The sequence below is a fragment of the Puma concolor genome, chromosome B4, assembly GCF_028749965.1.
Source record: "Puma concolor isolate L17-30 chromosome B4, mPumCon1.1.hap2, whole genome shotgun sequence".
Lineage (NCBI taxonomy): Eukaryota > Metazoa > Chordata > Mammalia > Carnivora > Felidae > Puma > Puma concolor.
In genome coordinates, this window is record NC_141673.1 from 45,453,803 (window position 1) to 45,481,018 (window position 27,216).

Below are 27,216 nucleotides of genomic sequence, written 5' to 3' on the forward strand. Positions count from 1 at the left end.
CCTGAATGCTCTTGATCTCATCAGAATTCCTTCTTCAGTTTCCTCATGATTCTTAGAGAAAACTCCTGAAGAGTCTGTAGAACTTAATGATCCATTTGACAGGCTCTTCAGGTAAAGATGGCACCCATCTACTACTTCCCCAGTTGATATTTTACAATAAACATTTTCTGATTTATGTGATTGTTCTGCAGTACAGTTTTCATTGGGGTAGAGAAATGCACTATATGTGATATATATCATATATGTATGATACAGACATGGAGAGAGATCATATATCTCTATCTGTGTGATGCAGGTATATGCATCTATAGACCTCAAGTACAAGTGTATATATATACATGTAGACACTGGCTATAATACAAATAGGAATAGTCTTTATTATGCCTTTAAGGGCTTTCCATTTCTTATTCTCATGCCCATGGCAGAGGAGGATTTTCTATGGCTGTATAAAGTATTATGGATAAGGCTCAAATGGGTGGCTACGCAGAGTCAAATTTCACATTCTCTGCACAACCCATAGAAACAGAAAAACCCAGAGACATGGGAAAAATATTTTTGAGTACTTCATATGAGCCCTGATTATATATATTTTATAGTCCTGTTGTTATTAAAAACAATTCTTGAAATTCAAGGATCCTGACAGGCTTTCCAATGTGGAAAACCTATTAAAAAGCAATTTGAAATGCATTGCAGGTGAAATCACTTTTACCAAAGTGCAGATCATTTAATTTATTCTAAAGGCATATAATTGAAAAAAAAAGACCAAATAGGTATTTTTTTTCTTTTTACAATATTGCATAAATACATACTTCTTTATTCTAGCTTGAGTATGTGTATAGTTTTGGAAAAGTCCATGTCAGAAAAGAAAGTGACTGTTTTCTTTTTTCATGGACCTCTACAATACGTATAGTCTGAATTTTAAAAATGGGTTCTTAAGTGAAAACAGAAGAATAAAAAAGCAGAAGGTATTATTTATCTTGGCCTTGCCTACACATGTCAGAAAATTAAGACAGTGATGAATTACACATTACTGTACAAAATTTTATTGTCAGAGGCAAAATTCAAATTTGTTCTGTTTAAAATACAGAAGACAAATTTTCTCATTTAGAAAAATCCATTTTGTTAGTGCTTGGTTGTTTCGGAATAAAAACTTCATGTTGAATACATACTGATTCAATTTTTAATGAATACTTTTAAAGTCATACCATAGAAAACATTTATCTGCTAAACTAACACAAATTTACTTATTTGGTAAATGCTCTAGTAACTTGTATTTACTAAAGGAACAGTTACTGTTTCATTTCTAAATCATAAAATATTAGAAAGAAAGAAAGAGTTTCCTTTTGGCGTATTTTATATAAGTTTGTCCATTTGGGAAATGGCTTTATGAAAACAAACTTTGTTGCTGAATTAATTCAAGTTTATTAGAAATAGCCCGCATACTATTTTTAAAAGATTATCTGGTGAATTCAGTTGTATCCAGTAGCCACTTATGAAAGTTTAAAGGCAGAATGTCTCGTCTTGCTCCAAGTAACTGGACAGTGTGTTTCATAAGCTTCATAGAACTAATGTGTTTCATTTTATAGTCTGAATTTGTTTTCAATGACTATCAAAATGTAAAGGGACTAAAATATAGCAAATGAAAATGGCAAGTATATTCATATGTGACAATGTGCAGGTAGCATTTAAAAAGGTAATTTGAGATTAGTATTAAACCATAGTTTAGAAGGTAGAATACATTTGAGGAGGAATTCATTTGAAAAATATTTCGTACTTGAGAAGTGACAGATAATAAACTTATTTTAAATACAAATGAATAAAGAAAAATTAATAATGAATGTTCTCACCCAGTAGGTCTTAGGTTATGTGAAGGTGGGAACAGAACAGTGTCCAAGAACAAACGTAATAATGTGAACCTAGTAGGGGTTAAAAGGACAGCAACCGAATGATTAAGTTGGAAGACAAATGTACTGCACATTCAAGGCAGATGTTCTTTACCGTAATATCTGCTATAAAACATTTCACTCTCTCATTTACTTACATGACACAATAAAAATGTGTGCGATTAGAAGTAAGTTGACCTGTGCAGAGCTAGGTCAAAGCAGTTATCTTAAAGTGTATCCACGCACAGCAGGCCAATGGAAAAGGTAACTTGAAGTAAATTCAGCTGCTGCAGTCCATCTACAGTCCATCTACACAGTCCCAGGCAGAAAGAGAGAAATAGTTCCCTGATCACTAAGCAAAGACTCCTGGCTAGACTATAGCTCACCTCTACAGGCAGGACAGAGGTTTAACCTTATCTTTGGGTCCACTGGTAAAGAGCTTTTCAATCCATCCTCCCTTTGTACTTATTTTTCAAGGCTCATTGTTTGCATTATCTAATTATCTGTTATAGCTTAAAACCCTGGACGCCTAGGTGGGTCAGTCGGTTAAGCGTCTGACTCTTGGTTCCAGCTTGGGTCATGATCTCATGGTTCCTGAGATTGAATCCAGGGTCACGTTCTGTACTGACAGCATAAAGCCTGCTTGGGATTTTCTCTCTGTCTCTGCCCCTACCCAACTCATGCCCCCACCCCTCTCAAAATAAATTAAAAAAAAAAAAAAAAAACCACTATGCAACACACTAATGTAAAGTGTTTTGATGAAAACTCTTATAGGCCAAATGAAGTAACTTTGTTAAGAAGCGAGTGTCAACCCAGAATGCATTAATTAACATTTTTTTCTCAATTTAGTCAATGACAATGAAAAAGTAAGTAGTATTCAAATCGTCTATAGAGACTGGTCTATATGGATAATCATTATGTTTCCATGCATGTAGGAGGCAGATTAATGACTGATTTGAGCCATGTAAGGCTTGGTTTGCAGGGATTTGAATCCCAGCTAATACCTATCACCAGTTATACAAACTGATCCCAACCCTTAACCGTCTCCCCATTGATAAGTTGGAACTAATGGTATTTCAGTTTAGATGAGATGATGTCTATAAAGTTCCTGGCATCTCATTGACACTCAAATTTTTGTTCTTTTCCTATATTTTACCTTATTTAACATTAATAACATTAATATAGCACACAAAAAATTTCAGAAAAAATAAAAGATTGGATTTTCCTTTTTTCTTAGTGCATTAGTACATGAACTGGGAATGTGCAAAAGGTAGGCATCTTCAATGTCCTATCCTTAAATTACTAAATATTCAAAATAAAATCCCTTAATGTACTATGTTTCCAAAATCTGAATAAAACCATACTGCCTGCTAACAGGGCCATTTGTGAAAAACTTATTTTAAAAATAAAATGCAGGGGTGCTTGAGTGGCTCAGCCAGTTGAGCATCTGAATCTTGTTTCGGCTCAGGTTGTGGTCCCATGGTTGTGGAATCAAGCCCTGTGTTGGGCTCTGTCCTGAGCGTGAAGCCTGCTTGAGATTCTCTCTCTCCCTATGCTCCTCTCCCCTCCCCTTCTAAAAATAAATAAATAAATAAATAAATGAATAAATAAATAAAAAATAAAACAAAATGCATATATTTACACATATGCAGTATACTTAAAATTAGAACATATTTTCACCAACTGCTTATTCTTAATACTTAAGACTCTTTAAAATTTTTTAAACTTTGAAATAAAATTTTATAAAATAAAATTGAAAACAAAAGCCTCTGGAGTTCCCTTTTGTTAGTATTTTCCTGAATAGAAACTACAATAAATGAAATATTTTAATAAAAATTCCTTATTACTTCAAAGCAATAGAACTAAAGGTTACTCTTATTAAACTAAAATTTAAAATTCTAGAATATTTTATAAGAACATTTCTGTACTCAAAAGTTCCCACATAGGAATTTGAACAAATATATTATTGCCTCTGATAAGAATTGTTGAACCTGCTTTCAAGAATATATGATTAACTTAAAATTAACACATTGTGAATATACCAATAGTATGCTAAAAGCATTTTTAAAAACTTGAACTACTTTTCTAGGGTAAACATTCTTCCTGTAACCTACTGATATTATTAAATTGCTCAAATAACTTTTCTTAAAGATAAATTCTATCCCAATTTATATCCTAATTATAAAGTTTAAACCATGTAGTGTTATTATATTTTCTAAACATTACACATTTTCTGTAAAACACAACTAAGTGCTGTGAAACCAAACATTGAGAAGTACCCTAAAAGTTTTGAAAACTAGTGTACAAAAATACTTGCATTATCTATATCTAAAAATAATTTAGTTTTTCTTCGATAGAATGTAAGTATGTTCCATGTTTGCTCTTATTCTGATTGGTTCATGATTTATGTTTGTTTCATTTATTGTAATGTGAATTCTGCTCTTCCCTCCTTTCCCTTCACAAAGTGCTTTGTGAAATAAAATGTGTTCAATAAATATTTAATTAAATTGAATTTTGTCCTATATAATTAGCAGTGTCAAATGATAACAACCCGGCCATGACCTCAAGTAAAAAAAGAAAACAAAACAGGTGTAGGAATCTTAATTTCTCATTCTATAAACTTTTACTACTCCTTTAACATGTATATGTGGTTACCTCATGGTCATCCTGAGAATAATGGAGGTATTTTAGGTCTTCAATTTCTTAGAAAAAAAATCCTTAAAATTGTAATAGCCAGTAGATTTTAATTAAATATATCATTGTAAACTTCTTTAGGAATTCCTTTTCTGCATCTAATCCAGGACTGCAGTGGCACAAACACTGTTTTTTCACAATTTAGTCTGCATAGATTTATAAACATTTTACCGAATATTATTTTCACTGATTTAGATGGAAACCATTTTATCTGTGGTCTGACCATCTGTTACTACAGATAGAGCCTTTCAGAGAAATATGTGTAAAAATAAAGCAAATTATCACCATTTTAAAGTCATATTTAAACAGTAGTCACTGAAAGATAATAAAAGGAAACTATAATCAATGAACTATATTTTTGTAACAATATTGGGCTGCTTGTATGGACTAAAGTGAATTGCTGATGAACATTTCACCCAGTTGTTTGAATCATGCAAATTAGAAACACAGACTTTGAAAAATAATATAATTACTGTAGACATATTTCGTCACATATTTTAATGCTGCTTCTGGTATTAGGAAAATCTCCAGCTAATGCAACGGATAGAAGTATTTCAAAAATGCCTTTCTAGTTTAGTGGTAGGAAGGTTTCACTGAAAGCCCAAGGCTACTGTGCCTGTTCCCCGAATAACAACTGTATCATTTTAAATGGTTCACATTTCTACTCTGAACCTCAGTTTTCTCATCAGACTATCAGGGCTAACATAAGTTATTATGTTTTTGAAAGGAGCCAAATTAAACAGCATGTGTAAAGCTCTTTGAAAATGAAATTCAATTTATAAATACATTCTAATCTGAATAAGCTTGTAAGATATTAAAGTTATATTTGTAAACAGTACTGACACAAAAAGCCCAGTCCTATAATATAAATTATCTTAGAGATAATATAAACCAAAGTCAGTTTAAACTGCAGTTAAAATCTGGTTATTGAAACTCAGGAATAAGCCTACAATTGTAGAGAGTAACCTTAGAGGTTGTGCTTCTCTACTTTTTTTTTTCATCTTAAAGATTTTAAGAAAATCTTAAGGAAAAATGTGTAAAAATGGGGAACAGTTTTTATTTACAAGTTACTTAGTGATATTTAATATTCAGTATGGTAAATAATTTAGTCCTGTCTAATTGGAACCAAATTTTGCTGTGGTACATATATTGGCACAGTAATGTGGTAAGCCTAAGTACTGAACACTTTCAACAATTTGTTATTTCGTGCATATATAGGATTTGTAAAGCATACAAAGAAGAGAAAAAAGATAAAAACTCTATGTAGAAAATAGAATTTTATAACTACATTTTACAGAATATTCCAAGAGATATCATTGGTCATTTTATTATTTTGAAAATATTACTTATTTAAACAACTAAAAAACGTTAAAGCCTGATATAATCTTCAACATTGGAAAGGACAAATTATTGAAAAATATGTAGAACAGAAATCCCATCTCAATGCCATTGATACTATTATACCGTTTAACAAACATTCTATGAGGTATTGAACATTGCACATAATTTACACATTTAGGATTTGACATTGTAGCTAAACCAGTTGTTCAAGGCCACTAAAATACTGAAAGAGGATTGAGATTATTAACAGTGGGGAGGAAAAAGAACTATAAAAGCCTTTCTAACTCAAATCTGGAAATATGATTTCGCTCAAAAGAATGTCACAACTAAGAATTTTCAGTAATTCATGACACAAAATAAGACATCCACCTCTAATTTTTTATCTATTTATCTCTATTACATGAATCCAATGCTCATACAGTACATGTTTTGGACCCTTACGGCAGTGTGATATTTATTGTTGTTATGTCCAGAACTTGTCTCTTATGGAGTTTACATATGTGTAAGTACTAGTTAAATTACATGACTTCTGATAGGTGGGACGACTTTTAGATTTAATGCTAAGTATTACTATGTCTCACTAAATCCACATAGTGTATTTAAAATTCAGACGTTTTAATTGAATGAAGTGCTGAAAAATTTAGGTATGAGTAATAGATATTAATTGCAAAAAAGATAAAATTCAATTTTAGGTGATACTTGTTCAATGGATTTGGAAATTGCTACTTTTTATTAAACTCAAAATAAATCTATGACTCTGGTTTTAAAACACCTATATTTTTTTCCCAGTGTTCAGTGACGGTTAGAATAGATCTTTCTCAATAATTTGCAAGGAGACGTGGAAGAGTGGAGAACCTCAGGAAAATAGAAAGCGGTCCACATACTTTTAGCTTTGGTCCAGTAGTTGTGCTGGTATTTTATAACGGCAAACTTAAAATATGTTCATTTTGGAGCATCTAAGCAATGTTTGGCGAGCTGGCCTACTGGGTGAGAATGCCATGTAAAATAAGCACTTGTGTTACATAACACACAGCCATGGGAAGGGCTACTTAAAATTCCCTGGCGGAAGACAGCTGTCAATGCCAAAGGAAGAGCTTTCCTCAAGAAAAGTAACTTTCATCGGAACGGACGCACAACTGGCATCAAAGGTCATTAAATGGTATCAGACGTACTTGAGGTACGGTCACTTAATGGAGGATTAGATCGACACAGACACAAAGACCAACACACAAGAGAGAATTTTCAACCCTCTGGACCACCCAACGTGAGATGGAAAAACAAACAAGATGGAAAAGAAACACCTTCTCAGCGCTGAGAATTCTTAAGTGTGCACAATTGTTTGATGCAATGGGAAGTTTGACCGAAATGATGACAGAATCCATATTTAGGATACGAGGCTGCCACTTTAGAGAATTAGAAGAGTGTTTATACATAAATTTTGTTTGAATTCATTTTCACGTAGTAGAATAGACCACTGTTCAGGAAGTAGATGAAAAAATCTGTAACAGTTGAGAAATTTAGTCAGGAAATTGTCATGAAGAATAGCGTTGAGATAAATTCCTTTAAGCTTTTTCAAAGTTTGCATAAGTTTATAAAAAGAGATAAAGTTTCTTTGAAGAGATCCTTTGCACAAGTGCAGTGTGCAACATACTATATACATACAGGGTTTCCCTATGTACATATACATATGCATACACTATCTATATGCCTTTTTAAACGTATACACAGCTTTAACTCGAAGAAAATGAGTTAGTAACACAGGAATCATTGCAAGACAATCCAAGTGCTGAAATAAGTGACACTGATCACTTCAAGGGCTGTTTTACCTCTCACATCGCCCAGGACTAAGAATATAATTCCTTTTTAGTTTTTCTTTCATCGCAACACTGATTGTCATAGGTAATCTTTGTGCTTTTGTATAATGCCCATCCTGGATGTAACAGATATTCACGTACAACATTGGACATTTTAAATAAGCATGCTGAACACAGGCAGGACCACACAACCATGCACAAAATATTCTGAATATGTTTTTCCAAACTGACTGTAACATCAACATGCACCACTATCATATTTGGTCCTGTACAGCAAGGAATGTACAGCTGAAGCAATCATGGCTAGTTTCACTTGCAAGAGTTTCTTTAGAGAAGAACACCCAGTAGAGAAACAAAACAGAATGAATGAAACAAACAAAAAATCCCCCAAAACCAAAAATAAAAAAAAAAAAAGTCCTCCCACACGTTAACACCGAAAATCTGGCCATTTTCCACATAGCACATTTTCCTCATTCCATATAAAGCAGTTTTCTCCCAAAATTCTGAGTTGAATTGTTTATAATAGAGCTATTAGTGTCTCAGAGCTTTTCCCAACCACTGGAAGAGCTCATCCTGATAGAGCATTTTCCAGCGCACATTGGCTTCAACGGTCTCCACAGCTCTCAAGAAAGAGGCAGCAGCTACTCCGTCATAATTCTTCATGAAGTTCTTCAGCTGAAAAGACACATTTTAGAGAGGTAAAAATACATGTCTCAGAGAAACTCATGGCCAACATATATAAACAAGATTGTATGTGGAACAAAGTGCCACCACCCCTACTGAAGGCCTATCTAATATGTGAAGCAATCTTACTAACAAAATGAAATATAAGAAATTGCATCCATTAGGTGTGAGGTAGTTTCTTTTGGAACTGGAAGGAAAAAAGAGTGGACATTACAGCTCAAAGAGCTCCGAATTCAGCTTCTTGTTTCATAGACAAATATTAAAAGAGATGTGTTTATATTTTCATATATGTTGAGGGGATTGTGGCAAAGGCTAGTTTTAATTATGAATCATATCCAAGGTACAAAATAGCCTTAAAAACTGAATATGAGGGTTAAAGTTCACTCTTTGTTGGTAGAGATAAAACTAGTCCTTATCTTCCCCAAATAAACAGTATAAAGGCTTGACATTATCTTTGGTGGCAAGGGATTACCAGTTATCAGCTAGTGGAAAAAACTAATGATGCTATATGAAAACTGGATGGTTAATGACATTGCAATCACCTGAGTAACTCAACTTAGAGGGAATGAAGCAAGAATGCAGACTCATTTAGCTAGAGATGTCGAGCATTTAATTAAAATGTTATAATTTTGAAATGCATTGTTATTCTTTTTATGGAAAGATTTTCTCTAGAGAGTTCACATATTCTGGGGATGTTTAGGGATTTTATTTCAAGATTAAATACTAGCAGTTTTTCTTTCTGTTTGATATATCTTAAAAAACTGGCAACCAACCAACAATCGCAATGCTAATAGGCGAATGTGAAAAATCAACTTGCAGCACAGAAACATTATGTGGTGTAATTAGTGTGGGGTGTGATTCATCACATGGTGGGTGCCACATGGAAGATATGCCAGGAGGGAAATGTAGTGCATCAAGATTGACTCAGGGACAGGGAGATATGGGGTGGGGAGGATGCAATTAAAATGGACTTTTTAATATCTTTCTGAGTTAATCTAGAAATTGGTTCACTGGTAGTTTGGTTTGTTTATGACAGCATTACTTTGATTACATGATACGATGGGTTTTCTCAAAGTTTATCCTCTACTTTCCTACAAAGCCTTGTGCCCCTGCAGCATTAGCAGTAGGTAGTCATATCTCAGAGCTATGTCCTTTATAAGACTTCACAATCACTATGCTTTTATAACCAACATGTAAAATATCCAACATATAACAAAGATTTGTTAATGCTACCCTTAAAACTGATTTGACATTTTACCAAATTTACACATACTAAGCAGAAGAAGGGAAGACATTGGAATTCATTGAATATCTTCAATATATATATATATATATATATATATGCCTGTAACATGCTCACACATATCTTCAAAGGAAGTTGAATAGAAACGTTTGAATCATATTTTTAAACTTTAACTGATTAATCCAATAATTCATTTGTATTGATATGTTTGGACTAATTCAGTCCATATTTCTAAAGCAACAAATAATACATCATGGTCTGTTTTGAATTATATTTTATTATAAAAATATGTATATTGCCATGCATATTACATATGTATATTACAGTGGTATTATTTACGTAGTATATGTCAATCAGGAAAAAAATTATATCTACTCCTCTTGAAATACATTCTGTGCTATTACATACTTTCCTAGGCAGTACTAAATATGCCAGATAATGGTAAATGACCCTTTGGCAACTTTGATTCTGTGGAACATGCTCTCTTGGCCCCTTGATGAAATAGACGGCAAGACAGTCTGAACACATGAAGTAAAACTCTTAAGTCCTCCTCAAAGACAAACTATGGGTTTGAATATGAATGAGTTATTGACACAAAGAGTAGGTCAGATTACCCTGCAAAAGAACTATCAATAAAAAAATGTTAAGTGGTGGGTCCCCAGGGATTCATTTCCTAAATCACTATTTAAGTGCACTAAATAACTTCCTTCACGAGCTCAGAGAGCCTGAGGTAACTCATCTGAATCTTAGGAGTAGCTTATTCATCAGAACACATAAGGCCCAACTCTCCATAGCTGGCATAAATTGATCTTATACTCATGTTCTTCCACAGCCTTTCTGACAAACGCATGGTGAGAACAGCCATCTAACCGGACCTGGGGTGTGATGATAGCACCTTCCAGACTCCTGCCTGACTTTATAGGGCCTGAGGTAGATGGAAGGCACTTGGCATTCCAGTTTGCTTCTTTCTGCAGCTCTTTGGTAGATTTTCTGCTGGTATTAGCTTTTATTGTTGTGTTTCCTAAATATTTATGCCATCTTGTGCTTTTATTTGAAAATGTTGCAAGTTTAGACATTTTTATAAAATAGCATTTAGTAAGATGTCAGCGTTGTTTGTGCTTCCCGTTCTTAGCCTAAAATTTCTAGACATGTTTGTTAATTTCTCTATTAGAAAACATTTTAATATTAAAAAAAACTCTTATTTTAGGGTAACCTAGACCCTAAGCATCACGAAATAAATTATTTGGAGAGTAAATTACACAACATAATATACTCTCAGTGACTATATAAATGAATTGAAGTAGCTATTGCCCTATTATGAGGTTCATATTTTCAACATTAAAACTGTAAGTGGGGTGTCTGTGATGCACAGGATCTATGTTCTTCCCCAGCCGTGTTGTAGATTAGGTTCAAAAAGGCAGAAAAACGAGTGCTGGAGAGAATTGCTTAACAGACATTAGTATGAAAAACTGTCGGGGCGCCTGAGTGGCGCAGTCGGTTAAGCGTCCGACTTCAACCAGGTCACGATCTCGCGGTCCGTGAGTTCGAGCCCCGCGTCGGGCTCTGGGCTGATGGCTCAGAGCCTGGAGCCTGTTTCCGATTCTATGTCTCCCTCTCTCTCTGCCTCTCCCCCGTTCATGCTCTGTCTCTCTCTGTCCCAAAGATAAATAAACGTTGAAAAAAAAAAAAAATTTTTTAAAAAAGAAAAACTGTCAAGGGCCTCCGTGGCTCCCTCAGGTTGTACTTCCATTAGTTTAAAATTAAGCAAATAACACACTGTTTCATGGAGAAATATTGTTCAAATTGCTGGAGCCATGTAATTAGAAGGAAATTGCCAGTGTCAGGTACGAGAATGCAGTTTTGGGGAAGGGAGTTCGGAACAATACACATTTCTTTACCGACTGCCCCTAAGGCTGATGGGGATCATTAAAATCTCAACTGAGTTTTCAGAATTCATAAAGATGCTGATTCCCTTTTGATCTAGATACTCTTGAAAATAAGAATATACCCTATCCAAAGGGAGCATATTGGGTTTTCTGTTTCTGAAGCTCATTGGTTATGACAGGATGAGTCTGGAATTTCCTAACCCCTTTTATTTTAATGAAAGGGGGTTATTAACAATACAAAGTAAACCCCCATACCACTCAACAACAGTGGTCCCCAATCTTAAACACAATGATTAGATAATGAAACTCTGGAAAAGCCTCAGGCAGCAGTTGTCCAACTAGAAAGTCAGCACAAGTATCTAGATGGTGAAGGGATTCGTTGCTTATGCCATGGACAGTATTGTGAAGTTAGCTGCTTGCTGGATAATGGAATAAAAGCCACAATTTAGTTTCAGTTTTGAAACTGCACATTTCATTATAGGGGTATCTTGGGACATTTCAAATAGCAATTAAATCAAGTGGAAAAATATGAAATCCATGTGTGAAATAAATAAAACAAAGTGGTCGGCATATGATAACATCAAATTAATATCCATTTATTTTTTATTAAATTTTTAATGTTTTTTTATTTTTGAGAGAGAGAGAGAGAGAGAGAGAGAGAGAGAGTGAGCACATGAGTGGGGGAGGGGCAGAGAGAGAGGGAGACACAGAATCTGAAGCAGGTTCCAGGCTCTGAGCTGTCAGCACAGAGCCTGATGCGGGGCTCATAATCCCAAACCATGAGATCATGACCTGAGCCGAAGTCAGATGCCCAAACAACTGAGCCACCCAGGAGCCCCAAATTAATATCCATTTAAAAGATGTTTTCTCAGAGTACTTGGGTGGCTCAGTGGGTTAAGTGACTGACCCTTGATTTTTGGCTCAGGTCATGATCTTATGGTTTGTGGGTTCAAGCTTTGTGTCAGGCTCTGTGCTAACAGCATGGAGCCTGCTTGGGATTCTCTCTCTCTCTCTCTCTCTCTCTCTCTCTCTCTGCCCTTATCCTGCTCTCTCTCTCTCTCTCTCTCTCTCTCAAAATAAATAAATAAGCTTAAAAAAAAGATATTTTTTCATGGCCTGGGTATTACTGAAGCAAGGGAAGTATGAAAGACAGTTTGAGGAAGAAGTGGGAGAGGGAACAGGTGAAAGACTGCAAGAAAGGGGCAAAGTCAAAGACAGGAGAGAAGACAGGAGAAGGAAGGGAGCAAAAAGAGAGAAGGACTAGGGGAAGGAAAAGGTGGAAGAGATTTTTCACTTCTGTGTTCCAATTCTCAGGTTGTGAGTAAATGAATCTTTCACTCACCAATTATTGAATATAAAATCAAGGAATTAAAAGTACTTCCTTTGAATACAGAGAAAATTGGAAGCAATCATTCATTCAATCGTTCTTTCTTTCTGTTTCATATGGGTATGAAAGAAGTCCTTCCCATTTAGCTTCCTTTATTAAAAAAAAAAATATAGTAAAACATGTGCTACGGCTTTCAAAACCAAATCCTTTAGGGTTGGGAACACATAGCAGGGATAAAAATTGAATTTCAAATCATTACAATCAGAGACTTAGCTTAGCTCCTAGTGTTGCAGGGATCCAAGTGAGTGAATAGGGGACAATCGTACAACATTGGGCGATATTAATTTTTTTTTTTTTTAATTTTTTTTTAATTTTTTTTTTTTTTTTCAACGTTTATTTATTTTTGGGACAGAGAGAGACAGAGCATGAACGGGGGAGGGGCAGAGAGAGAGGGAGACACAGAATTGGAAACAGGCTCCAGGCTCTGAGCCATCAGCCCAGAGCCCGACGCGGGGCTCGAACTCACGGACCGCGAGATCGTGACCTGGCTGAAGTCGGGCGCTCAACCGACTGCGCCACCCAGGCGCCCCAACATTGGGCGATATTAGAAGATGTTACGGATGGTGCCAGGGTTGATGCTTCTGGGGAAATGCTGCTCAATATGATTATCTCTGGGTCATAGCCTCAGGCGTTCTGTCAGTGAGAGCTGAGGAAGCTATGATTCTCAATGCCAAATCTCAGCTATATTTTACAACGGAGTTGCGCAATGGACGAAAAAGTGATAAATGGTCGAAGCCCAGCTCATCTGAATCATTTCAAAGTATCTATATTTTTTCCTCCCTCCTACATATTTATTCCTCCCCATTTTCCACCCCTCTGTGTTACAAATGTGAGTTAATGGTCAAAAAAAAAAAATAGCTGATTTAAATTTCCATAGAAATAAACCAGATAAAAAAGGAAGGAAACATTAGATACACTCCAAACTGGACACTAATCCTTTAAAAAATTGTTTATTTTCATCAGTGAAATTCATGTGTAATCATATCAAGCAGAATTTTAAGCTATTAATCTCAAGATATATTGTCAGACACATTCTCTGTCACACATATGAATTCATTTTATTGAACAGACTAGATAGCATGAAGCATTATTATCACATCCAGTTATCTACTTCCTGTATAGGCCTGTCCACAAAGCAGTGAGACCCAAGTTCTGTACCTTAACACCAGCCTTGATCCTTTGTATCTAAATACTGAGTCATTGTGACAGGATAGTTTTGTTATTTCTAAACCGGGTTGTTCCTCAACTGATTGGATCAAAGATTTCTGGAGTAGAGTCCCCCAGTTTGGGAAACATTATATTTAAACATTTCTCGAAGGCATTTAATGTTTAATATAATAGAAATACATTTGCAAATAATGAATTGAGTAAAGTCTCTAGCATGAATGTGTGTGTGTGTGTGTTTTAAAGAAATGGATATGAATCTGTTGAAAAAATAAAGTAAATGTATGCCTTCATATGTTTATAAAAGAAAAGCATTAGAACTCATATTAAAATATTTACCTCTTTGAGTTCACTTTCAGTATTAAGAAATTCTGTAACTCCACTAATGAGTTTAGAATTCATAAATAATGCCTCCCCATACCTGGAAAGATGAAAAAAAAAAAAGGCTTTATGTTAATATAGGCAGTACTTTAAGAAATATTACTCTAAAGATTTTTTTAGAATACTTTTCAAGGGCTCCATTTGACTAATGTTATCTTATTGCCATTAAGATCTCTAAACATTTCAAAGTCATTTCTCTGGCTAGCCAGGGAGGTGAATAGAGATATGGCTGTGGGGCACCATCAGATGCTTAATCAGATGCTCATCTGATTTGGCTCAAAGTGTTTTAGAGAGGTCCAAATTGTAGTAAACAAAAACAAAAACAAAAAAAAAAAAGAACTTAAAATTAGATTTAGTAATTATTATTATATTTTCAATCTAAGGACTAAGGAAGAAATTTTTTAAAACTTTCAACTTAAAGTAACCTAGTTTACTATAAGGAAACAAAAATCCCAAAAAAGGAAATGGGACTGTAAGATAAACTTGGGCAGTATTAGTATGTCACACAGATCCTTTGGTCTGGTCAGTTACAACTGACATTGACATTCTCCTTTTTCATGCTTAGAAACTGAGCCAAATTTCTTTGAAATGCTCCCAAAATATTAGCATTTTTTTCATGTAGGCATTAAATTAAAAAATTGAGTTGTTTATTTGGATTGCATAATCCTTGTGCCACAGATATAAATTCCTGACTCTTGACCTATAGAAAGGAACAATTTGTGTCAGTGTGTTGGAAGGGTTTCTCATTTTACTGATCTCTGTTGTGCTAAGGATACCTATCACAAGTTATCTTTTAGGACTTGTTAAAATGACAATATCTTAAGCCTAATTGTTACAGATGGCAAGGAAAAGTGGGGAGTATACGTAGTTTTCCAAGTGTCTGGCTTGATTAATTGGTGGATTATTTACTGAGGAAATGAAGACAGGAGGAAAATGATGGGTTTAGCTTTGCAGGTACACCTCAGCAGCAGGTCCAAACAGACAACTGTCTTATCATAGGGTGAAGCTTAGGTGAAATGTCTCAGTAAGAGATATAGATTTGGGAGTGACTGAAACCATTAGAGTAGATGGCAACAAAAGCCAGGGAGAATCTTTAGCGCAGGAAATAAGGAGCATCTTGGACAGTGCCTCCATGAATTCCAGTGTTCTAGGATCGATAGAAGAGTAGGGATGAAGAAAATCCTGTTTTTCAACACTTCCATATCTGTAGGTATGTTGAAATCTCAAACTTTCTATCTTTAAGTTAGAGATCAGGGACTCTCAGTGAGACAAAATAACATATCAAGAACCAAATGTTTTTTGGTAGGGACTAAACTATACATCTACTATGCTGAACTCTGATATACAAAACCACTCCCTAAAGAAATTGTGTATTGGCAGATATTTGATACTCCTTAAAGTGAACTGCTTGTATATACTAATTTCGCTTTCTGTCTGATTATTCACTACATTATATGCATGACAGCAAAGCAAGTTCTAATCTTCCAATCATTCCAATTTCTGAGCTGCAAATACAAAAAAGTCAGTGTGTCTTCTAGGAATATTAGTGCTTCCTGACAATGAAATATCCGTAGATAAAAATGTGTTTTAATAGGATACATTCATTCAAATTGAACTATTTATACAAGGGCAACTGATAAAGTTGTTTGTTAAAAACAAAGTTTACACACCAATTTTTAAGAGATAGAAAACAATAGGTCTGCTTACTGTATGAGGACATTTAAGTTTGAAAACATGTGGCATCTACATGCCCTTTAATAAATTTAATTTTAAAATGCCATACAGATTGTCAGAGTAATAAATCAACATTCATTACAATATATTTAAATACATAATGAAATATTTTCTTAAATTGAGGCTGAAGAATTCTCACCATGAAACAAGATGTCTCAGGAATGAATTCTACTGCACCTAGAACTATACAATGATTCAAATCATGGTTTCATTTCAGGTGTTTATGGTATTTATATTTAAAGGAAACTCAAACAGGGGCGCCTGTCAATTAAGCTTCTGACTCTTGAATTAGGCTCAGGTCATGATCTCTCGCTTGGTGAGATTGAGCCCCACATCAGACTATGTGCTAACAGTGTGGAGCCTCCTTGGGATTCTCTCTCTCTCTGTCTCTCTCTCTCTCTCTCCCTCTCTCTCTACCCCTTCCCCACTTGTGCACACCCTCGCTTGCTCTCTCTCAAAACAAATAAACAATAAAAAAAAACAAAAAAATAAAGGAAACTTAAAACAATTCTACAGCAGTAAAGTTTTCTTGTTATATAAATAATAATTGTATCTGATTTATAAATCATTTTTTCCACAACACATTCAGAATATAGAAGCTTTATGATATTTCTTCAACCTTAGACAGTTTAACAGTTTCCACAAAAACTGTACTGCTAAACCTTTTTAGTCCCACATTTCTATATATAATCACAGTTTTTAATCTTCAAAACATGAATAATGCTATAGAATTGTTAAAATAATTCTGAGTTTCCCAGAAGTGGCAACACCCATATTAGTTGACTATTTTAAAATCTAATTCTATTATCTAAGCCTTGGTTTTAACACAAAAAGTTGGGTCTTTATGTCTCATATATCACCTCTAATTTACTCACTCAAGTACAAATGAACTCTTATTTCTACCTGGTATTTAATATCTTCCATTTGTCTCTAAAAAACTTCCAGGCAAGGTCTCGGCCATGTGGATTTCGAGCGACATGAATTATCACATCAATTGCATCTTGATCCAACACCACCTCAGAATTTAGTGATAGATTCAGAAGCCTTTAAAGATAGAATTGTAGGAAAACTCTTAGCCCAATAACTTAAGCATTTTTATAAAACTTCAAAAAATTATATGCATTAATTTGTCATATATTTCAAAAGAATAGGCCAGTGTAGACTTTACCAACACAATTTATCAATAGAACAACTTTCTGTTTATAGAAGGGGGAAAAGCAAGTTCGTAATATTTTAATTAACTTGTTAATTAAATTCTGAAAAAATCTCGCAGGTGGAAAATCACAATTCTCTTTTAATGACCTAAACTTAGTTTTAAAAATCTTTATAGTAAACACCTCCTTTAATAATGAAACACTGTCTTACTGTTTAGGTAGAAACAGGTATATCTTTCAATTCAACTATCTTTAGTCAAGTCAACATGGCAGTTTTCCTTAGCTGTAGAAAGTATATTTTAGAGTAACTACAATATATTCAAGGAAACACAATCGAGTTCACAATAGGTTGGTTAATAGAGAGTACTTTTATTACACAAATAGATTTAGAAAATCAATTGACCCACCTATTTAATAAGTTCCTATCATCACTGCAAGTTAAGGCTTCCAATAATATTTTCTTCTCAGAAACTGCTGTGGTAGAGTGGAATTTCATCCAGATGAATTCCCAGACATCCTCATCTAATAGTGAGACTCCCGTACAGTAGACGATGTCTCTAACATTTAGTGGTATTCTAAAGAAGCAACCCATGGTGGTTTTCTGTTAATGAAAAGCTTCATAGCATTTAAACTAAAGAGAGATGTTGCTTTACTACAGTCAATTTTTAAAAAGATGATTTTGCTAATTAGTTTCTACCTGAAAGAGAATGATATTATATAGTAACAGTATTCAAAAATATTGGCAAGTGAGTGAATAAAATAATGTACTTTATGTAATGGTAGTTTTGAATGCAATTTTTGTTTCCACTCTTGACACTATATTTAAACAAAAACCAGAACACAAATGCTTAAAAAAACAGTGCAAAGAGGATGCTTTATATTTCCACAAACAGTAATATACTTATCAACCAATGATCGTGCTGTCATAATTGGTACACCCAAGAATGACAAGAAAGCCCAGGTTGAAGGGACTAATTTGATTAAAACAAACACTTTGTCCTAAATTCTTAGACAAGTCTCTCTAAAATTATTTTTCTCAAAGAGCTCTTCAAGTTTTGGAATCCAGAAGACTATCAATACAGGTAGTAAACAGATATAAGTAGTAAATTTTAAGAAAGTAGAAATTTCTTTTTCCTTACGTTTATAAAAGTAACTATAAAAATAGACTAATTTTGACTTTGACTTCAAAATAAATATTGCAGTGGGAAACTGTGAGTGAATTTAATTAGTCTTGGCCATTTATAAACTGTAAATGCTCATGTTTACTTTACCATAGCTATTTTTTACTAAATATTGTTCTTTCAAGTCTCAGAGTATACCTCACATTTTAACAACTGAATTCTCTGATAGATCACTCCAATATTTACAAAAAGTTAAAAATGCATTTCTGCTTTGTGTCACATTCAGTGATCTATTATTTACATTTCTCACTTATAATTTGAATGTGGCTAATAAGAAGTGTTTTTTCTCTGGATAGCAAGATAAAACAATCTCTTCTAAAGATTTAGGACCTTTGGTTGCCTGGGTGGCTCAGTCGGTTAAGCATCCAACTTTGGCTCAGGTCATGACCTCACAGTTTGTGAGTTCGAGCCCCATGTCAGGCTCTGTGCTGACAGCTCAGAGCCTAGAGCCTGCTTTGGTATCTGTGTCTCCCTCCCTCTCTGTTCTTTCCCTGCTCATGCTCTGCTTCTGTCCTCTTCAAAAATAAATAAACACTAAAAAAATTTTTAAAAATAAATAAATATTTAGGACCTTGATGGTTAAAACACTGCTATGGTTGAAGGAGTATTTGGAAAACAGGAGGAAGTGCCTGAATGACTACCAGTAAGATAAGTTTAATCTTATTCTGTTAAGCAGCTAAGTAGGGCTCCAATCAGAATATTGAAGATTGTATATCAGGACACCATATGTTCAGATTTGCTAGAAGTATCATACAAAATTAATTGTTCCCAGATAGCTAAAACTATATCATTCTGTCTCTTTCAACACGTAATTTGGAGTGTTTGGAGAAAAGTTATTTTAACCTTGCTGTCTGGAGATTTTTTTCTTTGTGGCATTAGAAGGCAAGCACTTTGTTTGGTTGTTTTGTTTTTAAAGAACCAAAAGGAACACAAACATCAGAAGAAACCAGCAAAGAGCTTCAGAAATCACTGCCACCGCATGTAATCATGGTAGATACATTATACCCATCTTTACTAACTATAATAAGAACGTTAAGAAACCTAGTCTTTCTCTAAATCAACCAATAATTCTCTCGGCGTTGAACTGGCCACACTGTCACCTCTAACCTTTTTAATTAATTTTTAAAACACAGTTTGATCAGTCATCTTTGAGAAATACGTTGGCAAGAGTGGATTTCCAACCGTAAGTATCCATTCTGTTAGCCAGCACTGAAGTGATACTTGTTAAAATGCAGCCTCTGGGTGACTATAAAGGCATAGGCTAGCGGGGTACTTAAGGAGCTGCTGTATGGCAATCTGGTCATACACAGAGCAAGGAGGAAAAAAAACCTTAAAAGGGCACTCAGCAATAAAGCGTTGAATATAACGACAGACAGATCACCCTGAAGGAATCTAATGAAAGTTGTCTTTCGCAAAGGAGGTCTTTAAAAGCAAAGCTGCCCAGAATAGGGGCAGGTTCCGTATCTGAAGCTGCAGACGCAAACCAAGAAAAAGACCCCATAATTTGGGTTTGTTCTGCCAGAAGCTGCAGGTCAACTTTCAGGCTTGCCAGCAGCTGTCCTTCCATGCACGGCAGATGTATCAAATTTGATTACTATGAAAACGAGACACACATATGTTTACATATATAATCTAAACCCTGTTGATGGTCCATTGAAAAACAGTGCTCAGTTTCAGCTGCAAATTCCCAACCTCTCAGGAAAAAAAAAAAAAAAAAGGCTCTATTAGCAGCTGCTAGGCATATGCATTGCTTAAGGTTCACAAGGCTCCTTCCAAGAGGAAGGACAGAGCTGATTAACCACAGAATACCGCTCTGGTTTTTCCAGCATCTCTCCCCACGGCATCGGCTCCCTATCTTCCTTACCCACCCACCAGATAAGGAGTCAAGGTATAGTTCACAAGATTATTGTACTCATCACTGAAGATAAAACAAGACTGGTGAGACTTGAATTTACTAAGGGCCTTGGTTCCCAATGATTTCCATTGTTAATGAAGCCCCCTTTGTTGCTAAATTTGTAAAGATGTTCTAATAGCATTTTAGCAAAATAATTACTCTGGGGACAGTTTAAGATCTCTTTGTGTAAACCAAAGTCATTAGGAACTAATGGAGAAGCTCATTTGTTTGGAAAGCATAGGCTGCAAACCCCACAGAACCCATAGTTATGAGCAGTACAAATGAGTTTTGTGAGGTCCTTCCTACCAGGCTTGCAGGGAGACAGGGATCCTTTTCGTGATCATGGAAATTGCCTATGAGCATGTGAATATCCCACAGTCATTTCTTTTTAACTGCTTCCTCAGAAGCAAATATTTTAATGGAATTTTATTATCTGAGAAGGAAAGCTGTGCTTGTTTTTCTGTATGTGTGGTATACATAGAGAGGAGCAGGCCTAGTCTCTCTAGCTGCCTTTGTAAGAGATGAACGGAGTAAGCCTTAGCCAAAAGTGTCTTGATATTTTCTAGGATATAACATTGCAGAAATTATTACCTAATTAGTATAACTTACACCATATTTTTTTTTCTATTCTCATTTTAAACAGGATCATGACGGAGTTCATTTGTACAGTACAAGTTTTGAAAGCATAAAAATTCTAAAAGCCTAAAAAGTATCACCTTGAAATAATCTATTTTGTATTTTGGTGATATGTTTAACCTTTTTTACTTTGCCAAAAGCAAACGCACAAAAACAAAATGCTTTGGGGTAGGAGTTAAAACAATTAAGTAGGTAGAAAAATAGAGGCATGCAACTTTTATAAGATTTTTTTTTTTTTTACTGAGTTAAATAATGATGGTGGAATGAGACTAGTATTTTAAATCTTAGTAAATTGGAATTTTAATTATTAAATGGAAAATTGTGAAGTAGGTTGATAAATTAAGATAAATAATTAGAAAAATTTCCAAAGATTTTGCTCTAAAAGTTTTCTCTGCTACATTGTTTTTTTAAGGTAAGAAATCAGGGGCACCTGGGTGGCTCAGTAGGTTAAGCATCTACGCTTGATTTGGCTCAGGTCATGATCTCAAGGTTCCTGGGATTGAGACCCACATGGGGCTCTGCGCTGACAGTGCAAAGCCTGCTTGAGATTCTCTCTCTCCCTCTCTCTCTCTGCCACTCCCCAGTTTGCACTCCCGTGTGCTCTCTCTCTCTCTCAAATAAATAACTAAACTTAAAAAAAATTAAACATCAGGACATATCTACAATAACAATAAGGGACTGGTTTAAATTAAGATATAAATAGTTACTAAGAATAATATATTATAGAGTAATATTTAATAATATGGTAAAATACATTATTTAATATAATGAAATATATTATTAAGGATGAGTATAATACATATATAATACCACAACTTTAATTAAAAAAAAAACATAATGTGTACATTAGATTAAAAAAACTAAAAGAAAATGGGGCACCTGGGTGGCTCAGTCGGTTGAGCGTCCAATTCCGGCTCAGGTCATGATCTCATGGCTTGTGAGTTCGAACCCCACCTTGGGCTCTGTGCTGACAGCTCAGAGCCTGGAGTCTGCTTCAGATTCTGTGTCTCCCTCTCTTGCTGTGCCCCTCCCTCATTCATGCTCTGTCTCTCTTTCTCTCAAGAATAAATAAAATATTAAAAAAAAAAAAAAAACTAAAAGAAAAATCAAGAGACTATTAATATTTGCTTTTGGGTTGGGGAATTATAGGTAACTAGTCTTTCTTTTCTTAATTCATATATTTCAAATTTAACCATTTAAGAAATATTACAATTACTTTGAAAATATGATAAATAAATGTGTAATTACACTTGTAAAGACACAAGTCTGTTACTATTAGAGTAAAACATATTCCAATACTGAAAAATGTTGTTGAATAATATGCAAAAACAATTCTGATAGTACAGTTAAATATCTCCCAGAGGAAATTATATTTGCCAAAGGGAAAAAAACATATTATTTTAAAATATAATTTTGATGCTTAATCATGATATGGGTCTATTTCTAAGCAGGTTCTCAGTAGACCTAATTGGACCAATAACTGCCTCCAGGACTGGGCAAGTCAAGGTCATTGCTTTGGGCTTCATTTTTCACCCTAATTTGATAAGGCTAAAGTACAAGAGTTCTAAAGTCCCTTCCTGCTCTGTTAGTACAAGATTCTTTTCATCAGCGATGTGGATTTAATTATTTTCAATGACAATGAAAAAAATTTCTGAAATCACTCTAAGAGCCCCTGTTTATTTCAGTGGCACCAAACATGAATATAGAGTGTGGCCTACCATTTAATTTATTTCAATTAATTTGCATTTAATTAATTCATTTGAAAAATCACTTGCCTAATCTAAAAGTTAAAAGATAGCTTTGGTTGAGGCTTCCTCACCAACATTCTGAATCTTGTTTGACCTTTTAAGTACTAGCACTTTTACTTCTTCCTGAGTAATCCCTGACTTTAAAATATCAGACTGAAAAATAACCTGCGTTTACAAAGGTCTATCTTGTTCACAATAGTCCCTATTGCTTCTCTCATTCCATCTCCATTCCTTTGTCCCTTGGCTGCTCCTGAGAAAACTATCTTGAATAAAACTTAAAGCTGTTTAGAAAGAATATGTGACTTTTTTGCACCTAAGCGTCAGTTTCCTCATTTGGAAAATGGGAAAAATAATTCTTTACAAGGTTATTACAATAATTAAATGCGATAATGTTTATCCAGTGCAGCACAGTGCCTGGTACCTATCAGGGGCTCAGTATGAGTGTTATCTAAATGCTGTGCATAGCCAAGTGCAAGGTACATAGAAAATTGTCTCAATATGTGGTAATGACATCCCCCTCGTCAGTTTTATTACTATAAGTAGTAGTACGAAGTGGCAACAAATATCTTTCTCCATCTTTCCCGAAAGAGTACAGGACTAAAATGAAAGCAGATATTAAGTTTTTAGACAACCTCTCTACAAGTGAAATGAGTAATTATAAAAACATGACTGACAATACATGAAGTTTAAGGCATTACAATAAAATACACTTTTATAATCCCACCTAACTTGACCGGTATACTTGTCAATCAAACGTGCCACTGAATCCATATAAACACCCTGGCAACCAGAAGCAGTATTGTTTCATAGCATCTCTTCTCTACAAGAATCCTAGCAAAGGGAGGGCAGAACCCAGGTGAAGTATGCGACCATGAAGGGTGGGAAGAACACTAGGCAGCAACGCGGTTGGCCGGCACCCTTCCCACAGCAGCGAGGGTTGCTCTTTTAGGGGCTCCGCCCACTTGTGTCTGCTTGGTGCAAGTTCATTCCTATTGAAACTTAGGCATAACAAAAGAAATGCTAAACCAGTATTCATGACCTTTTAGTCCTCAAAAGATAGAGTGGATAAACCTGGTGGATAATAGGCCAACCAAAGATATTTAAAATTCCTGGGTTCTGAAATGTTCAATACCTATTTATATTTTAATTTTGCATATTTGCAAAGAGGTATATGCTGTTCTTTCCTGAAGAAAGGAAAAATGATTGCTGAAGGGGGCTCATTTTAACTGTTAATATCCTGAATTTATCAAAAGATTATATTTTAAGATAACAGCACTCCTTTAAAATGACTTCTATAACTAAAATAAATGTACTTTAAAAGTGACATTCACTTTACTTAAGCTGAAAAAATATATATGAAATTACACTTAAAATTTTTAAGTCCCATATATAAAGCAGCTCTTATTTCTACAGGGTAGGAAGGAAGAGGTTTGGTGAGGGTAAATATTTAGGCTATAAAACCACTTTTTAAAATATAATTGTTAAAGCACAAAACGTAAGAAACTAGGTGGCTCAGACAATATTACAATGAGGATAAAAAGAAGGAGACATCAAAGAAAAGGTAGAAAGAAAAGACACAAGTGAGAAATGTACAGAGAGGCCAGAAAATTCAGCACGATGATGACAAAGACAGGCAGTGACAAACACCTCCAGAAAAGTCAATGGGAAAAAAGCAAATAATTAGAGAATTTGCGACCTGATTTGATTAAACTGTTTCTTTGGCCTGGATTTTAAACACTCTACTGAAAAGACTAGAACACTGCTATTTAACATTTCATAACTCAGAACCTCATGACATCCAGAATCAATTATACCCATGAGAGCTCAAAAAAAATCAAACTGCTTCCTAACAAAAGTAAAAAAAAATAAAAAATAAGATACCTCTGATGACTCACTCTGAAACAGTGAGCCTGCTAATATAAATAGCTCTAAGACCATAACATCATTTAAAACTTTAGAGGTATACAATTGTAGTAGAAGTTGTGAAATGGCTGATTAATTGCCCTATTTATAGACGCTTGTGTTAAAGATGAAATAATTGGGGGCGTGTGGGTGGCTCAGTCAGCTAAATGTGATTCTTGATTTCAGCTCAGGTCATGATCCCAGGGTTGTGAGATTGTGCCTGAGTAGGGCTCCCTGCTGGGTGTGGAGCCTGCTTAAGATTCTCCTTCTCTCTCTCTCTTTCTCTCTCTCCAGCTCTCTGTCTCTCTGTCTCTCTCAAAAAAAAAAAAAAAAAAAAAAAAGATTAATGGTTTCCTGATTATCAGGTGCCCATTATCCATGGCTTCTCAAAGAATCTGCTCTGTCTTGAGCTGTGATCTTTAAGTTTCTTTCATTCAACTATGGTCATAGCACTGTAAACCTGCTGTGATAAGAAGTCTAAATTTACATGTGTATAATGGTGTTGTCTGAATCATGATGATTAGGAATCAGTACATTAACTAGGAAGACAGGAGATAATGATGGGAATGACACATTAGTAACATCAGCAATCCATAAGCACTGTTCTCATTCAAATCATGACCCATGCCTGAGTGTTTATAAAAACCCCACTGGATGACATTGGGCTCCACCTTGACAAATAACTCCTATTGCCCAGGAATAATTTATAGCAACATTCATTGTCTTTTGTATTCTTCATAGAAAGGTTGGAAATTACACAGATTTATTTTATCCATCAAAATACTACATCTATAAATGTGAGGGCTTGTGCAAATGTGGTTTACTTTCATTTCTAATGCACTATCAAGGTCACTGAAGTTAACAAGGCTGATTCTCCAGCCCGGGGAAGAATCAACTATGACAATTTAGTTAATTTTTTTAGTCATAAGCACTAAGCTGTCATGGGAAGGCAATAAGTAATGTATTTTTCTCACTAGCAATGTCCCCAACTAAAAGTAGATTTTTACTTCGGTCAAAAGTAAAATTTACTATTTGTGTGTGTGTGTGTGTGTGTGTGTGTGTGTGTGTGTATGCACACTAACCAACATGTAATTCTGTAGGTTTTCAGAGGTTTAACTAGTAGACTCACTAACAACAACAAAAAAAATGCTGTACTTTTTAAAAATACAGAAGTATTCTTATTTGTATCAAATCCTAGGTACTCTAGATGTTCTTTAACTTCACTTTGACCTTTCTGTGAAAAGCAGTGAAATCCCTGGTAAACCTCATATATGTGTGTGTGTGTGTGTGTGTGTGTGTGTGTGTGTGTGTGAGTGAGCGTGCACATGCGTTAAGGAATAAGGATAAATTTAATTAAATTTGATAATTAAAAATAGTTAAAAAGAATCTATTCCTGTTATATAAGGTAATAGAAAATTATTGGGAAAAAAAACAATAAGCTGGGTCCTGGAAGAAAGGGGAATGGCAAAAGTGAATGATAAAATTACAAAATAAGGCCAAAAGGCATATTTTGCACTGGCAGATGATAAATATAAGAAAAACATACTTTTGAAAAGACACAAACTGGGGCGCTTGGGTGGCTCAGTTGGTTGTGCGTCCGACTTCGGCTCAGGTCATGATCTCGCGGTCTGTGGGTTCGAGCCCCGCGTCCGGCTCTGTGCTGACAGCTCAGAGCCTGGAGCCTGTTTCAGATTCTGTGTCTCCCTCACTCTCTGCCCCTCCTCCACTTGCGTTCCCTCTCTCTCTCTCTCTCTCTCCCAAGAAATGAATAACATTAAAAACAATTTTAAAACACACAAATTTTTTGATTTTCTGAAATAACTGAAATATATGTATTTACATGTACATGTAACCGGCAGGTACTCTGCATACACAAGGAAGCAGGGTGTATATTGGATGCCTGCCCTCTATATTGCAGAAAAAAATAAATAACATTTATTTATATATGAAAATAAAATAGAAGTCACTCAATTTTTTTATATTTGAAATTTCAATTATAAGAAGAATCTCAAGTCATGAAAAAGAAAAAAGAAGAGACTCTTTCAAAATATTTAGAAGGGATCCTAAGAAATGAAGATGGGTTTTTTGCAGTGAATTTTAGGGATATCGCCACATAATTATTCTATTTTCATACCACTGACCATTCCCATGTATTTTACACATTTACAAAAAGAATTGGATGAAGACTGATGATAGTACTTTTGTCTGAATTTTGTGAGGAGTAAGAAGTGCCTTCTCAGTATCCCGTTCTTGATAAAAACCTGAAGGAAGAAGTTAAGGAAAGTTAAAAGTTCAACTGTGTCTCTGTGCCATTCCTTGATTTTCCATCAAAGAAAGAATAACAATGCAAAATGTTGATTACAAACCAAGTTTCAAATATGAGAGGCTGAAGATGTGTGTATGCATTTACTAGAGCTTTTATAATCCCTAACAAATTACCACCAATTTAGGGGCTTAAAACAACAGAAATGTATTCTCTCACATTTCCTA

The 27,216-nt window shown here is 34.8% G+C and overlaps 1 protein-coding gene across 1 annotated transcript in view; it reads right to left on the bottom strand.

Annotated features, from left to right (window-relative positions):
- Positions 1 to 1,027: 1,027 nt before the first annotated feature.
- Positions 1,028 to 27,216, bottom strand: part of TRHDE (thyrotropin releasing hormone degrading enzyme) — a 396,068-nt gene continuing 369,879 nt past the window's right edge. Inside the window, exons 16-19 of the mRNA XM_025926745.2 lie at positions 17,773 to 17,940; positions 17,115 to 17,255; positions 14,436 to 14,517; positions 1,028 to 8,407 (exon numbers count right to left, since the gene is read on the bottom strand). Of these exons, the coding sequence (XP_025782530.2) occupies positions 8,264 to 8,407; positions 14,436 to 14,517; positions 17,115 to 17,255; positions 17,773 to 17,940 (535 nt within the window). The 3' untranslated portion in view covers positions 1,028 to 8,263. The remainder of the gene's footprint in view (positions 8,408 to 14,435; positions 14,518 to 17,114; positions 17,256 to 17,772; positions 17,941 to 27,216) is intronic.